The sequence below is a fragment of the Carcharodon carcharias genome, chromosome 9, assembly GCF_017639515.1.
Source record: "Carcharodon carcharias isolate sCarCar2 chromosome 9, sCarCar2.pri, whole genome shotgun sequence".
Lineage (NCBI taxonomy): Eukaryota > Metazoa > Chordata > Chondrichthyes > Lamniformes > Lamnidae > Carcharodon > Carcharodon carcharias.
The window spans coordinates 157,682,961-157,700,203 of NC_054475.1; the positions used below are offsets into that span (position 1 = coordinate 157,682,961).

Here is a 17,243-nt window from a genome sequence, read left to right on the forward strand (position 1 = left end):
AGGGTGCAGAGATGAAGAAGAAGAGAGAGGCAGAGGCTCCTGGCTCAGCAAGGGGAGGAGCACCTCCCTCAAAATGAAGGGGTGGCCGGGCCTGCTTCACACATAGCTGAAGGCCCACAGCGAGCCATCACTCGTAGGTGCCTCGCTAGACCCAGGGTCTATGGATGGTGCTTGTCATTTCTGCAGATGACTGAGAACCAGTGTCGCCGAAGGCAAGGATGCCAGCGATGAGGCCATTACACTGACCAGACAGGCCAGGTACGCTGGGGAGGCCTCATCACCGCAAGATTCATAAAAGATGATGGTGAGATGCAGTGAGGACAGTCCTGACATCCTCACTTGGCATTTATGAACATTTGACCCCTGTGCGGCTGATGACAGTGCACATACATTTAATGCTCAGGCTCATGTCATGGAGACGCAGCAGAGGCCCACGTAGGCGCTAGATCCCAGGAGGACAATGCCGACATGCTGTGAGGGCACTCCATAGATATTCACATAGCCTCTATGGATGTCTGACTCCTGTCTGGCCGAAGGCAGCTCACTTGCACTCTGGGATCAGGGTCATATCATGGAGATGCAGCCGTGAAACTTTTAAAGCACCTGATTCTTTGTCAGCCTTCAGCACCTGACCCCATCCGGAGCACAGTGTCACTAGTCACAGATGCTGAAGAGTTGGGGGACCAGCCCCTCCTCAAAGGTGCTGAGAGCACACAGAGAGAATGACGGAACTCTGTGGTGCCTACCCACGACATTCTGGCAGCAATGACAAGCACCGAGGTGCAGGCATCAATAATGTGTCGAGTGAGTGGGAAACAGGACCATCACTTTGGTCTGAAGGTTACACACTGCACAGGGAAGAGGCTTTGGACTGAGATACCTGCCTTTATCTTGTGCAGGAACCAAAGTTTCACATTTGAGTAACAGGAACACTGCTCATCATAACAAGGAGCCATAGGCAAGGAGACATTCTTGGGAGTTTATTTACAATAGTGAACATTATGTACAAGTGATTAAAACCCATGCCCACCATTGCGGCCGGCAGGTAAAACGACCTTTTTCATACCTGCTACTGCACTTAGGGCAAATCTGGGACGATTCCGCACCAACCGGGAATGAAACTAAAGACCATCCCATAATGTTTCAGACTTTTAACTAATTGGGGAGGTCGGGGCGGTGGGGGACTGCTCACCATGTGTAGCGACCTTCTAAATCCCTCCTCTGAGCAGATATATCATTTCGGGAGAAATAGTCGGTGCTGGAAATCTCCACGAACAAAATTATCACCAGGCTGCCTATAGGGAGCAGCGCAATTCTTCCTGAACAACGAGGATGTTATTTCTTTCCTGTGCTAGTTTGAGAAATTTTTGAGATCAAATATGTGGGTTATTGACTGTTATTGAGAAACTGGGCGAAGCAATTAAATAGCTGTTTATCTATTGAGGAAATGAATCGGCACACATATTGGAATTATGATCTGGTACGACTCTGTAACAGTATCGCTGCCTTTAACATTAAGGTGTGGTTTGGGTCAATCGATTACTAATTCTTCTCATCACCTTACTGTGGTGTTACCCAGTTCCATCGCTCACTTTAACTCTGACTGTGCCGGCTGTGCAAGTTAACACGGGTCTGAAAGGATTAAACAACCAAATAACAAGTCACTCCATCCTTGCCAGTTTAAGCTCATTCTTATATACAAAAAAAAAGCAAAGTTTAGTTAGTACTTCAAAATTGAGAAGTCTTAAAATATTCATGTTAAGCAAATATATATCATCAAACTAATTACGAACTGAAATGAGAAACGAAAACGAAGGACCTGAGGATTTCAAGGCCGGAATTTTTCTAGCCTTCCCGTGGTGGGTTTCCCTGTGGCGGGACCAGCGAGCCTTTGAAATCCCTATTCGCAATGGCAGGGCCGGAAAATCCCGCTGGCTTGAGGGGCTGGAAAATTCCGGCCCCAGATTCAAGAGTGGATGGGCTATTTGTCCAGGTGGTCAGGTGCAGTGAGCAGACAGGCATCAGACTAAAACTAATCTTCTAATGAAACTGACACAGTTTGTATTTAAAATATATCGATATCCTTTGCTGCAAGTCAATATATGATGTTTTTTTGTAAAAGGGAAATCAAAGTAATAAGATTGAATTAAATGACAAACAACAAATTTCACCAAAATCATCCAATTGTTATGACTTTTAGATATGAAAGAATTGCTTTTCATACACAAGTCTTTACTTTCAAGAGCGATGACTTCCGTTCTGTTTCAAAAGTTTAAGAGATAAAACTTTACACTAGTTGAGAATTCAGGAATGAATCACTTTATACAACTTTGTTACGAGACAATAGTTGGTAAAGCTGGGTTCTTTAAAAATCCCAGAGGGAAACTTTAAACAACTGTCATAAACTATATTTTTAAGTGGTTATGTTTGAGATGCAACTCCAAATTCAGAAATTAGGCCACCAGTTCTCGAGAGGTTTTATACTAAACTAAATGAAACATTTTATTGCCATATATACATATGGCTACAAATTACTACTATCATAACTTTTAACAAATTCCCAAACTAATTTCCTGTAATAACCTGTACTGACAGTGGTAGACTTACAGCTGCTTTGATCTTACATTGCTTCTGCCCTGCACACACAAAACTGCTACCCTTAAACCTAGCACATCAAATTGAATGTCAATTCTCATTGTATCACCAGCCTCTTTGAACTCCACCTCTTCTCACAAGAAAACCCCTTTCATAGTACCAATTTTATTAGTAAAATAAACATATTGCTTGGTCTCTGCTAGGTAGTTGCCAGACTACCACCCCACTTCTTGAATGCACTATTCAAGAAAATGCAAATATGCTCTACCTCTCTTATATCTTAAAACTAGTACACACCAAAACACCCAGACTAGCTGGCTTTGATGCCACACCCACAGACTAAACCTCTATTTTAAAAGAAAAATACTTCCCAATAATATTATCTACATTAATAGCTTCATGACAGCTGCCTCCCTATCAAAAAACTGTCATAATTGTAAAGGACGACTTCATTTAAATAACCCATCTCACACTACCTCCTATACTTATTACGCTATTACATTACCAGATGCATGCATTAACATAACAATATATACACAAGTCCTTGGTATCAGCAGAAATCACTCCAGTTCAGTATCCAGGTTTTTTTAAACCATGTCCCATTTTCCTTAAAACTTCAAACACTTGTTAATGCTTCTACGAACAGATTTTCTCTTCCAGCAATATGTATAATGCACAGATTAAATGGTTGTAGCGATAGACTCCATCTGAAAAGCCTTGCACTTTTGTCACAAAATTTATCCAAAAACTTCAAAGGGTTATGGTCTGTATAAATGATTGTTTCTGATGAATTCTTTGCAACATAAATTTCAAAATGCTGCAATGCTAACACCAAACCCAGTCTCTTTCTCAATTGCTGAATATCTTCTCTGTTAGACACTAAACTTCCGTGAAAAATACCCTACTGGTTTTTCAATTCCACTGTCACCTTCTTGTAATAGTACAGCTCCAATGCTTATATCGCTTGCGTCAACAGCCAACTTGAATTGTTTGGCATAACGGGGTGCTGCCAACACTGGTGTCATAGTTAATACAGTTTTCAAACTATTGCATGACTTCTGATACTACAGTATCCATTGAAACTTCTTGTTATTTTTTAATAGTTCAGTCAGTGGAGCAACTGCTTGGCTAAAATTTGGTACAAATTTCCGGTAAAACCCACTCATGCCCAGAAACCTCAAAACTTCTTGTTTTGTTGTAGGCACAGGGCCTACATGATAGCCTCGACTTTCACATCTCTCAGAGCCACCTTACCATGTCCAATGGTAAGGCCTACATACGTAACTACTGCTTTTGCAAATTCATTTTTAGCCAAATTCATCACCAAATTAGCTTCTTGTAATTGAGTAAATAATTCTTCCAGATGCTGAAAATGCTCCTCCCACATCTGACTGAAAACGATTAGATCATCAATATAAACAGCACAATTGCTTAGACCTGCAATTACTTTGTTCGTCAGTCTTTGAAATGTTGCAGGTGCATTCTTCATACCAAATGGCATGACTTTAAACCGACATTGTTCACTTCGCATTACAAAAGCTGATATCTCCTGTGCTCTCTCTGACAATGGTACCTGCCAATATCCTTTTAGCAAGTTAATCTTTGTGATAAATTTTGATTGTCCCACTTAATGCAATCTCCCAATCATGGTACGGGAGATGAATCTGCTTTTGTCACAGCATTCACCTTTTGATAGTCCACACACAGTCTTTGTGCTCCATCCAGTTTCAGTACCAGGCGAATTCCAGTTACTGCAACTAGGCTCAATGATATCATTTTGATGCATGAAATCAATTTCATTTTGTACTTGTGATAACTTTGCAGTATTTAATCTATAAGGTTGTTGCCTTATTGAAGATGGTATTTCTATACATACATCATGTACAGCTAAATGTGTCTTTCCCAACTTATTTCCACAAATTTGTGTGACTGCAATAGTTTTTCCAAATCACTTTGACACTTGCTTGGAAGGTAACTCAATATTGCATTTAAATTTTCAAGCACCCCTTCATTATCCAATTTGATTCGAGGAAAATCAATTTCAGAGTCCTCCACAAATACCTCTTTCTCATCATCCACGATCATTAATATCTCTTTTTGTTCCTCTTCCCTGTAAAAGTACTTTTTAAGCATATTTACATCACACACCCTCTGCTTCTTTCTTCTACCTGGAGTATTTATTAAATAATTTACTTCACCCAACTTCTTTTCAATCCTGTAAGGCCCACTAAATCTTGCATTTAATGAATCACCTAATACTAGTAACAAAACTAAAACTTTCTCTCCAGAAACAGAACTGAATTTTAGCTTTCTTGTCTGCTTTCACTTCCATCATTTGCTGTGATATCTTTGAATGTTCCCTGGCCAACTCACTAACTCTGTTTAATCTTTCCCTGAAATTTGATACGTAATCTAGGAGGGTAGTTTCTGAATTTCTCATGAATCAATTTCAGTGGGCCCCTTACCTCATGACCATAAACTAGTTCAAAAGGGCTAAAACCAGTCGACACATTAGGACCATCTCTAATAGAAAATAACAAAAATGGAATTCCTGTAACCCAGTCCTGTGCATAATCCTGACAGTACGCTCATCATAGTTTTTAAAGTTTAATACCATCTTTCCAAAGCTCCTTGTGACTCTGCATGATAAGCTGTTGACTTAAACTGTTTTGTTCCCAGACTGTTCGTTACTCCTTTAAACAGTGGCAACATGAAATTTGACCCTTGATCTAATTATATTTCTTTAGGTAAACCATATCTTGTAATAAAGTTAAATAGCTCAACCACAATCTTCTTAGCTGTAATATCCCTTAAAGGTATCACTTCAGGAAACCTGGTAGACACATCCATTATTGTCAATAAATACTGATTTCCACTTTTAGTCTTAGGGAAGGGTCCTACACAATCAGTTATGACCCTGGTAAAAGGTTCTTCAAATGCTGGTATTGGGATTAAAGTCACCGGCTTAATCACTGCTTGTGGTTTTCCTCTTATTTGACATGTATAACAGGTTCGACAGAATTTGACTACGTCAATATGCAATCCTGGCCAAACCAAAAAATACCTCTGTATATTTTCCTGTGTTCTCCTGATTCCTAAATGTCCCCCTGTTGGAATTTCATGAGCAATCCTCAGAATCTCATTTCTATACACTAATGGGATAACAATCTGATGCACCTCCCTCCAGCTTTCAGTTGCTGAGACATGATCTGGCCACCACTTTCTCATCAAAATACCTTCCCGAAGATAATAACATACAGGAATACATTTTGCTTCTGTTTCTGAATAAGCTTTCTATAACTGTTTTAATTGCAAATCAATTTTCCGTAACTCCATTAACCTCTTTGAGTTAAACATTTCAGCTGAATTGTCCTGTATTCTTTCCTCTTGAACAATGTTATCAAATACAGTACCAGCTGATTGGATTTTGACACCTCTTTCTTGCCTTTGAGCTGACTGCTTATCTCGTTTGTGTTGTTCTTCCCTATCAGCTTTTGATCTCATTACAACACAATTAGGAAACAATCTAGGATGTTCCTTCTGTAATACCTCTGTTGAAAACACTTCTACAGGCTGATTAACTACCATAGGCATCACCCACATTTGTGATCCAGCTATATCATTCCCCTGAATATATTGAACCCCTGCAATGGACAATTTTTCCACCACTCCAACTATAACTTCACATGTCTTCCATTTGTTCTTTACATTTACCTTCCGCAATGGAATAGATTTAGCACATCCATGAACCGCACTTATTATTACCTTCTTCTGCAATACTCCCTTTGAACAACAAATATCACTATCCCACAACATTAAGGATTGACTAGCCCCTGTGTCTCTTAAAATTTTAACATCTTTATCTACTCCACCCAGTACACATAGAAAGACTTTCCCTTCACATACAAAATCTTTAAACATTTCTGCAACCGCCTCCTCAGAATTCTCTTGAGTAAACTGCAAACACATTCCTACTTCTTCGCCTATCACTGATTGTCCCTGTTTCATCTGTACAAAAACCATTGGTTTCTCCTGGGCTTGAACCTCAGAACCCACAGTTCTTTTGCTTCCAGAGCTTTTCTGTACACCAATAATTCCAATAGATTTTTCCTGCAATCTCCAACATACTGACTTTGTGTGCCTCACTTTATTATAATGAAAACACCTCAATTTTCGAATGTCACTTCTACCTTCAGCACCTTCCTTTTTATTCTGCGAACTTCCAGCTACCCCTTCTCTTCCCTGACTATCTACCTTCCTTTCACCTTCCCACTTTTTACCCTTTTCCAAGTTGAAAGGGTAACAAAAAAAAGGGTTAGCTCTATGAACTAACTCATTATCATCAGCTATCTCTGTTGCTTGTCTTACAGAAAATACCCTCTTTTCCTCCACATGAGTTCTCACTACTAAACAGATTGAATCTTTAAATTCTTCCAAAAGGATTACTTCCCTAAGAGCTGCATAGGTTGTCTCTATTTTTAATGTCCATAACCATCAGTCAAAATTACTTTGTTTTACTCTTTCAAACTTAGTGTAAGTTTGTCCAGGCTGTTTTCTCATATTCCTATAGTTCTTTCTGTATGCTTCAGGAACCAACTCATATGCACTCAAAATAGCCTTTTTCACCACATCATGGGCAGCTTTTTCCGGTCAGCGTGTGGGGGCGGGGTCCACTCGCTGACGTGTAAAATGATGCGGGGTGACATCGGGCATGCGTCTCGATGTCTCCCCGCATCATTTAGATTTTCAGTTCAGCAGGCGCGCAGCCAAGTCAGCTGCATGCCTGCCGACCTGTAAACAGCCTGCTGAGGCCATTAAAAAAGTAATTGAAATGATTATTGTATGTGTCCGTCCAACCTTAAGATTGGCGGGCAGGCACAGAGCCCGGGCAACCTTCCGAAAAAGTTGAAACCTCATCCACGGGAGAGATGAGGTTCGATGAGGGATTTAAAATTTTCTGAATATTTTTAAATAAAAGTAGTGGACATGTCCCAGCTCATGCGACAGTGTCACATGAAGGGATGTGTCAGGAAAATTTTTTCTAACCTTTAAAAAATTTATATAACTTCAACTGATCTCCCTGAGGTGGCACTTTGCCTCGGGGGATCTGTGCACTCTTTCTTGCGCATGCGCTCCTGGCTCAGGGAATCCGTCCCCTCCCCCGCCCGCACAGGGAGCATGCAGTGCTTTCAAGTGGATGTCACACTAGGAGGGCCTTAATTGGCCCGCCCACGTAAAATGATGATATGCCCCTGACCAAGGGCGCCGATTGGGAACCTGCCTGCCCATGCCCGCACCCACACAACCCCCAAGACAGCGGGAAAATGGTGCCCCATAATTCACCGACATTTCTTCTGATAATGAAGCATATACCTCAAGTGCCCTACCTAACAACTTAGACTGTAATAATAATGACCAGTTTTCCTGTGGCCATTTCATCTGTTCAGCTAGCTTCTCAAATGAAATAAAGAATGCTTCAATATCATTTTTCTCAAACTTTGGAAGAGTTTGTACAAATTTAAACATCTCCCCACTGGGTTCTTCTCTAGAGATAAATCCTTCCTCACCTACTGGCAACTCTTTTTTAACTGCCATCATTTTCAATTGAAATTCTCTTTCCCTTTTTCACTTTCCTCCTTCACTATCTTCACAATTTTTAATTCCCTTTTAAAAGCAATTTCTCTGTCCTTTGCTTCTAATTCAAGCTGTTTCATTTGTAACTGAAGTCTCACTACGTCCAGCTGTGACTCACTAGTGTCAGGTTTCATTTCCAACTGTAGATGCTGTGCTTTACTTTTAATTATATTTGATTTCCTAGTACCCGCAGATACCCCCAATTTTAACTTATCTGCTAACTCTGTTAACTTACTTTTGATTATTTTCTCCAACCCAATCAGAGTTATATCTTTTACTCCCAGACAAGTCTTAACAATTGCCAAAGCCATCTTGCAGTCTCACCACTTCTAAAATACCTCACAAACTCCTGAATTCAAAGTGCTTCTCATACTCATAATCTTAAGATTCACCAATTCCAAACCAATCAAGGAATTAGAAATATTTTTATCCCGGCAAGAGCCCCCAATTGTTATGAGACAATAGTTGGTAAAGCTGAGTTCTTTAAAAATCCCAGAGGGAAACTTTAAACAACTATGATAACCTATATTTTTAAGCGATATGTTTGAGATGCAGCTTTAAATTCAGGAATCAGACCACCAGTTTTCGAGAGGTTTTATATTAAACTAAATTAAACATTTTATTAATTTACACAAGTTAAATGTATACACGTGGCTACAAATTACTACTATCATAACTTATAACAAATTCCCAAACTAATCTCCATTAAGGCAACAGCAACCCATAGACTTAACCAGAAACTAGACAAAGCTTTTTCACCTTACGAGTTCAAAATGAGGTTCCTTCCACTTTGGTTCCTTTACAGACAGTGGTAGGCTTATAGCTACTTTGATCTTACATTGCCTCTGCCCTGCACACAGAACTTCTATCCTTATACCTCACATCTCATTGAATATAAATTGTCATTGTATCACCAGCCTTTTTGAACTCCTTCTAATAATAAAACCCCTTTCATAGTACCAATTTTATCAATGATATGAACATATTGCTTGGTCTCTACTCGCTAGGTGCCAGATTTCACCCCCCTTCTTGAATGCTCTATTCAAAAAAAAGGCAAATGTATTCCACCTCTCTTACATCTCAAAACTAGTACACATCAAAGCACCCAGACTAGCTGGCTTTAACCCAATTAGACACACCCACAGACTAAACCTCTATTTTAAAAGAAAAATATTTCCCAATAATATTATATACATTAATAGCTTCATGACAACTTTTATCATGTTTTGTATCGTGGGGTGAATGGTGCTTGTATGGCAATGGATTCTTTGTTAGTGTCTGCAGTGTGTCATCTTTCCAAGCTGTTAATCGGGCTAAATTCAAATTTTGTGCACAGCTTCATTTTCAGGGCCCCCTGCTGTTTGGGGGCTCTGTGCCACAGCCCGGTTTTTTTTCATGGTAAATCCTCCAGTCTGTCAGTGAACCATGGAAGTTCTCCTCCCACAGGATGGCAGAGGGAGATTTCACTATCTGACAAAGAAAAATTGGATGAAGGTGGCAGAGGTGGCCAGTCATCGTGGGATCATCTGTCAGGCTTGACTACAATGCAGAAGTATGACCTTCTACGTTCCGTAAGAGTGAGTAATTCTATTTTGATTTTCTCAATGTCCAACTATTACCTCCTATTGATAGATTCTAGTATTTTCCTAATGACAGATATTGGACTAACTAACCTATAGTTTACTGCTTTCTATCTCCCTTCTTCCTTAAATTGGTGTTACATTTGCGGTTTTCCATTCCACTGGGGTCTCCCCAGAACCTAGGAAATGTTGGAAGTTTACTACTAATGCATCCACCATCTCTGCAGCCACTTCTTTTAGAACCCAAGGATATGGGCTATCAGGTCCAGGGTGACGGTCTGGAACGCACTGCCAGGGAGGGTGGTGGAGGTGGGTTGCCTCACATCCTTTAAAAAGTACCTGGATGAGCACTTGGCACATCACAACATTCAAGGCTATGGGCCAAGTGCTGGTAAATGGGATTAGGTGGGTAGGTCAGGTGTTTCTCACGTATCGGTGCAGACTCGATGGGCTGAAGGGCCTCTTCGGCACTGTGCAATTCTGTGATTTGTCAGCCTTTAGTCCCATTAGTTTTCCTGGTGGGAGCAGCGCCTCAGCCAGCGACACCAGTGCCTCTGTGATGCTGCTGTGAAAGAGGAGGCTCCTGCCACTTGGCAGGAGTCCCTCACAAAGCCTGGGTCCTCCTCATGGACATTGAAGACTGTCAGGCATCTCCAATGATGAATTTGCAAGTTCTTCTCCCCTCTGCATTGTCAGGTTGTGCACCGGCCAGACAATAACAATGATCAAGGATGCACAAGCTGGTGCATAACGTTGGGCACCAGCTGATCAGTCGAAGCAGTGAATTCTCATTTAAATCAGACCCATGGTACTCTCTATAGTCACCCGGGTGGAGGTATGGCTTGTGTTGAACCTCTCTCCCACCTCAGAGCATGGAAGCCTGATTTTCATCATAAACTACGTCCCTAAGGGTCTGGTTCCTATTAAACAGCCATCCAGTAGCACTGGGAGCACAAACAGATGTGGCACCTGGGAGAGTCTGAGGGTGTAATCATCATGGACAAGCCCAGGGTACTAGGCACACATCTGCTGGATGCATAGACATTGATCACAGACAACCTGGATATTCAAGGATTGGAAACCTTTCCAATTAGCAAAAGACCCTGGCTGGCCCGTGAGTGCCTTAGTGACCACATGTAGGCAATCGATGGCCCCTTGCGCTTTAGGAAAGCCTGCAATGGCTCCAAAGCCTCTTACTCTCTCATATACATAAAATCAAAGTACTGCAGATGCTGGAAATCTAAAATAAAAACAGAACATGCTGGAAAAACTCAGCCCTCAGGCAGCATCTTTGGAGAGAAATTAAAGAGAGTTAACGTTTCAGGTTGATGGCCTTTCATCAGAACGACCAGCCAGCTGTCATCGTCAGTGGTGAACTTTATGAAGGTGTCCACTCTCCTGAACACTACGTCCGCCACTCGTTTGGCACAAGGATGGCTGAATATTACGAGACACTGCACAAATCCCCTGCTGATCCCTGGAAAGATTGTGAGGCATAGAAACTTTGGGCCAACCTGACCTTCAGTGCCGCGTGCATTGGATGGCCACCCACGCGGCTGGAACGTATCTCTGCTGCAACCATGTTACCGCCTCCCTGTGGAGATGTAACCTTCTATAACACTGGCGCTTAGTCAGTTGAAGGCACTCAGAGCACTGCCTGTACACCTTGCCTTCAGGACGGTGTCTTCTCCTTGGACCTACCAGCCCACTCTCCCTTTGATGACCTTCTGGCCCTAGTATCGTCGTTGCCAGGTTGGTAATTGTCATCCCTGGGCAGCCGCCCTCCTCCTTCCCTCTTCCTCACTGGATGAGCCTCCACTAGAGTGGAGTGTTCCCATGGCACCTTTGCCTTCATTTGCTGCAGTCTTTCGCTGTGACCGTCCCTCCTTGGCTGAAACCCCTCTTCCCAGTGAGTGCCTCACAGCTGAACCCGTCACTGGCTCAAACTCAAACTTGTGCTCAGAGTGATCAGAAGACAAACTTTCCTGACCTCTTCTGCAGACTCAACTGTAGCCTCCTGCTCCTCACAAATGTGCCCCTCTGGTCTCTGAACTTGCCCTGGAGCACTCCGGCCATCCTGCCCTGATTTGTGCCTGCCCATGCGACCACCATTAAATTGCATGGGCTGTGAAAAATAGCAATGAATTGGCAATTTTAATTGCCATGAGAAGCTGATATTGGCCTGATCAGGAAGGTGGACAGGCTTCTGATTTTTCACCCTGCTTGCCTTATGTATCACATTCAGGCAGAATGACATCAGGGATCTGACCTATTTGACAGCCAGTCAGGAGCCGCCCACTGTCTGAATGTAATATTCTGCACCATATTTCAACCCACACTGACACGCCAATAACACTTGATTATTTCACAGTAATTGTTCAGGAGAGAGCTTCGTATAAAAACAGTACACCATTTATTAGAACATCAAATTTATTTACACTTTGCTAAAGGAATCCTGACAATATAAATGATTTTTTTTAATCATATGTACAGCAAATTCTCACACAGAAAGTTCCAATACAAATATTCATCCGTCCCTTTATTTTTAAAATGCACTATGTAAAATAAACCCATTAAAAGTTCACTTAAATTTCTTTTTGAGGAGTCGAGTTTGCAGAATACCAGCTATAACATTCTCATTTAAGCTCACCCAAGAAAGCAAAACTTTAAAAAAAAATCATTTAGTTCCCTAAATAAAGTGCATGTGATTAATATGAAGAATGGTGCATATTGCTTTAAAATGTGATTTTAATAAGTACTCAAGGCCTTTGAATCTTCTACATTTAAAAAAAAATAACTTCCAATGTTGTAATGAGAGGTATGTTGACTGCTATAAAAGGGTGGTGTGGGGGCAATTTTAACCCAACTCGCCCATCAGAAAATTGAAAAGAACCCTCAAGGCAAAGTTGGCTCTACACCCCACCTAATGTTACTCTCCGCTGATTCAGTTTAAATGACCTCCAGTGACTCTCCGTTAACATAGGGTTGAAAGACGAGCTTTGGTAGGCATTAATGTTTTATTAGTGGGAGCTGCAGTGTTTAGAAGGTTCTATCCAGCAATATTATTGTGCCCTTGAGTATGAACACATGAACAAAATCAACAAATAAAGGGGCACTGTAGCAAAAAGACAAAACTCAAAGGAAGCTTATCAAAAATAAATCAAAAAGTGTGGTTTCTAGGGTCAATGATGCACCCCAGCCCCTGCGGTGCCCAGCCGAAGGCCTCAAGCGTGCTGGCGGACACCCATGCGCTCCCTCTCCCAGGGTACCTGGGCACAGACGGAACCACAATACGCAGGCAGGCAATCGGGGGTAACAGCCCCCTCCATGACCCACTGCCTGGACCTGTTAATTGCCAGCTTGGCCAGGCTCAGGAGCAGGGGCCAATCCAACAATAGTAAAGCTCCAGTCGCAACAATCAAGCAGCTAGAGAGATAACTGCAACCAAAAAACATTGGCTAACGCAGCAAAATGTGACCTGTTCACGTTATTATTTGATGCTTAGTTGAGAGATGTTCTCTGGGACATAGGCTGGGATTTTGTGGGACCATTCGCAGCGGGAGCCATCGCAGGCGGGCACGGAAAATTTGGAGAGCCAGCCAAAAGTGCATTTGCTTTGGGCAGCACCAAAAAAATCCTGTCCACGGGGGAACGGGGCGGGGAAAACCCCAGCCACAGACTCTGTGTACCACTTTTATTCCTATTTCTTTCTTGCACTGGCACCATTTCAAAGCTGGCACCAGCCCAATTGTTCTAAAACGGATTACCACCGACGTTAAAATAACACCGATCGGAAAATCCAGGATCTGAAATCCACTCATGGCCGGCATTGGGGAAGGTATGATTAACTGGCGGGCAGTGTGAAACGCATGCTGAGACACATACAGCGCTGCTGTGGAGTGCGGCGGGACGCAACAAGAGAGGGTTACAATGAGCTCCCTGAAGGCTGACAACTGCTGAGGAGCTGCTGTATTGTTCAAAGGATATTTGCACACACAAAAAAAATGCCACAAACAAACACTCTAAGGCAACTACAAACAACTGACAGCAATGCTCCTAAACCCCTCAACCTTCAAAACATCCTCTGGGCATTTTATCTCACCCTGGATTGAGAATAATGCAAAAACGTGAAGGCCGCCTTGCGTAAAAGCGCATGGGACACGAAAAATCCTGGTCAATTGGGGTTTCAATTGGAACTTTAAATTGTCAGCGGGCGTGCTTCCAACTCCTGTGTGCGGGCGCCTGCCGACTGTGATATGACAAGACAGACATCGCTATGACGTCGGGACACTCGCCCGGCGTTCTCTCGTGCGATTTTGCTCCAGTTCAGGTCAGCTGCACCTCTGATCACAGCCCCGAGTTTGGCAACATTTGGAGATTTATTTTCTATTAGGCCCAGCGACCACTTTAGAAGTGGCCTTTCAGAAAACCCAAATCAAGTGTCACACTTTGAGTAATAGGATTTGTGTTTGCAAAAGTGAACACAGGTTTGGGAAGAAAAGAATATATGCAAAAGATGGTGAAACCCTCGGGTAGTTCTTGACTTTGTGCAGCAGTAGGAAAGAGTGCTATGGATTTAGTATTCGCTGAACGGAGTGATGGGTATCTGCTGAAATTAGCCAGCAAACACTGTGTGATACGGAGTCAAATTATTGAAATCAAAATTTGCTACATAATTGCCAAGGTTAAACACACTTGCAAGAAGATAGAAGCACTCTTTGAGACGTTTTCTGTTTTGGTCAACAGAAAAGCAACTCCTGGGCAATAATTCAATTTTTTGTTAAATCTGGCTTCATTTCCTAAGAAGGTGATTCTTGAGGGTTGTTCTGTATTGCAGTAAAAAAACTAAATTCAAGTCACTAAAATGTGTCCTATTTATATCAGTGAAGTGGATCTCCACTGACCGTATCTAGAGTGCAAGCACGGTTCATGTGTTCCGTGATTCAAAAAAAACACGATCAATAGTGGGCATCAGGTGAGCAGCATGACTTTGCTGACATCACTAAACTAAGTAATAGCTCCTGTAGTGGTCATTTATAACAAAACGCCAAACCAGTGGAATCTCAGCCTACCGAAGTAAGACAGAGCAGGGGCTGTTCATTCTGCTGGAAGATCAACATAGCAAGTGATAAGCACTGAGTTTTGACTGATTACATTTTCCAGCTTTGCTCTAAACACCTCTCTTATGCACAATCCAGGAGGGTGATTTCCAGTGGCTGGGATACCAACCAAGAACCTGCTGGTTTTGGAAAGCTGCTCAGTACCAAGAGATCCTACTGCATGCAAAATAAAAAAGCGACTCAAGACACATCACCATGCAAATGCACTGAATATAAATGCTCTCTTTCTGCGCAAAACGCTCACCACCCAACACCACAGCTTCCATTCAATTATGTGAAAGGATTATACAAGCTCGATATTAAAGTAAGGCAGTTGTGGAATTACAATTTTTAAAAAATTAAAGTTAATCTAAAATAGATCCCACTCTCTCCTATAATCTCCCCTTTAGGAACTCCTGAATCTGCACACTTGTGAACAGGTGCATACAACAATTTTCATTTCCTTGCCGATCATGAACAACTGTTCTTTGCAATTTGAATAATTAGTCTCAAGTTTGCTTTGGGAAGTGATAGAAAAACTAGCCCATTACAAAGATGCCATTGCATGCCTATGCCTCACTAGGCTGGTTAGCATCTTCCTCTCAGGTTTTTTTGTTCCCTTTTATTCTTGTTCGACAGTATTAACTATTCAAAGTCTTCAAATAAAATATTCACAAACGTGCTTTATCTCCAAAATAGATTTACTTTATTGAGGGTTAAGAGGGTTGCTTTTAAAAAAATTTGCATAAAGAAAGCCAATTCTGCATAAGATTTGTATTCATAGAAAAAGTTCTTGTGACCACGAGGTTTAATTAAAGGCAACTGATGTATATAATGGACAGCATCTTCAGCTCATTATTGGATCCTGAAAATAGATGAGAAGCTTGCCTTTAAAAGTCAAATGTGTCATTGTTTCAGAATTGGAAAAAAAAATTAAAAGAATGTAGAGATGAGCTATTGCTTTCAGTGAAGCAGAATGCTGGTAAATTCATCACTAATCATGCAGGAAATGTACCAGCTATACTGCTTTTTACATAATGAGAATGATAAATCAAAGATCCTTTTCATATCAGGGATGCAATTAACCAGGAGTGACACCACGAATAGACAGTGCAGGTTTTGTTTGCATTATTATAGAATTATATTAATAGGGTGACAATTAACCTTTTGTTTACGTTTTCATCAAAGTGTAGTGCAATTTAGTGCAACAGTCAGCAGAGTGCTAGCAATGGATTAAAGGCCCATAACAAATGGATTCCACTTTTCACATTGGTTTAAGCCATAGGTTTTCAAACTGGGGCTTTCAGACCCTGTGAGATTATTGTAAAGTAATCCCATAGGGTCTGCAGGACATTGCCGTGCCCTTCTGTTTTTGATGATTTACTGGCATAATATTTTTATTGCTGTATACTGATACAAAATAAAAAATACATTATTCTTTGTGATGTTCATTTTCCGTCAGGTAGTTGACTCTATACATTTTTCTAGGAATCAGAACAGGAATGCATCCAAATTTGTAGGGGTGAGGGGGGGCCTATTTTCTCTTCCCCAACCTCACACCACCTCCTCGCCCCACTTCCATACAGAAAAAAACGTTTGAAAACCAGAGGTTTAAGCAATCTGCAAACCGTCAATGTCTTAGCCTTGAGGGTTAAAAATAACGTTCAACAGTTTTCGTCTTCACTGCAGCCTTGTGGTCACCAGATATCACTTAAATCAACTGCAGTCACTGCATGAAGTGCTGAGCGCTTCAGCATGAGGACTAATCATGAGCTGCCTGTTATATTTATGCTATCTAAGAATCATCTGTCTCTTTATAACATTGGCATTAAAAAATGCAGAAAAAGTAGAATGTGGGCCACTCCAAAGTCTTTGTTTAAACCAAAAAAAAAAGAGTTCATTTAAGAGGTGCTCCCTGCATATCAGTTGATGGTTGGCTTTATTTTCAGGGTTTTACTTCTTTGGAACGATTCATGACTTTACTTCATCCTGAAGATCGATCTCTTCATAGCCTGGGTTGTCCTGTGGCAGCACATATACTGACAGAGAATTCACTCGAGCGTCATTATTGAAAAGACGCTGCTCTTCGCCTGCAGAGAGTAGAGAGAATCAGATATAAGTGGAAGGGAAAAGGAGGTAAGTACCTGTAAATAAGATAGTTAGGAAATATTGTCAAACATACATGATTTTTTTTTTTTGTTTAATATTTTCCTGGAACGCATGCCTCTATACATAAGGCATTTTTTTAAAAAAATTGCATTATCTTTTTTTATGAGAATCAAGTCGCTTTGACTTCTAGCATATTTCCAAAATCAAGAATGCTCAGAAATACATG

General features: G+C 41.4%; 1 protein-coding gene across 2 annotated transcripts in view; it reads right to left on the reverse strand.

The window, feature by feature from the left end:
- Positions 1–12,203: 12,203 nt before the first annotated feature.
- Positions 12,204–17,243, reverse strand: part of LOC121282188 (E3 ubiquitin-protein ligase RNF128) — a 164,324-nt gene continuing 159,284 nt past the window's right edge. For both annotated transcript variants that reach the window (XM_041195754.1, XM_041195753.1), the window contains exon 7: positions 12,204–16,998. In XM_041195754.1, coding sequence (XP_041051688.1) covers positions 16,880–16,998 — 119 coding nt within the window. In that variant the 3' untranslated portion in view covers positions 12,204–16,879. The remainder of the gene's footprint in view (positions 16,999–17,243) is intronic.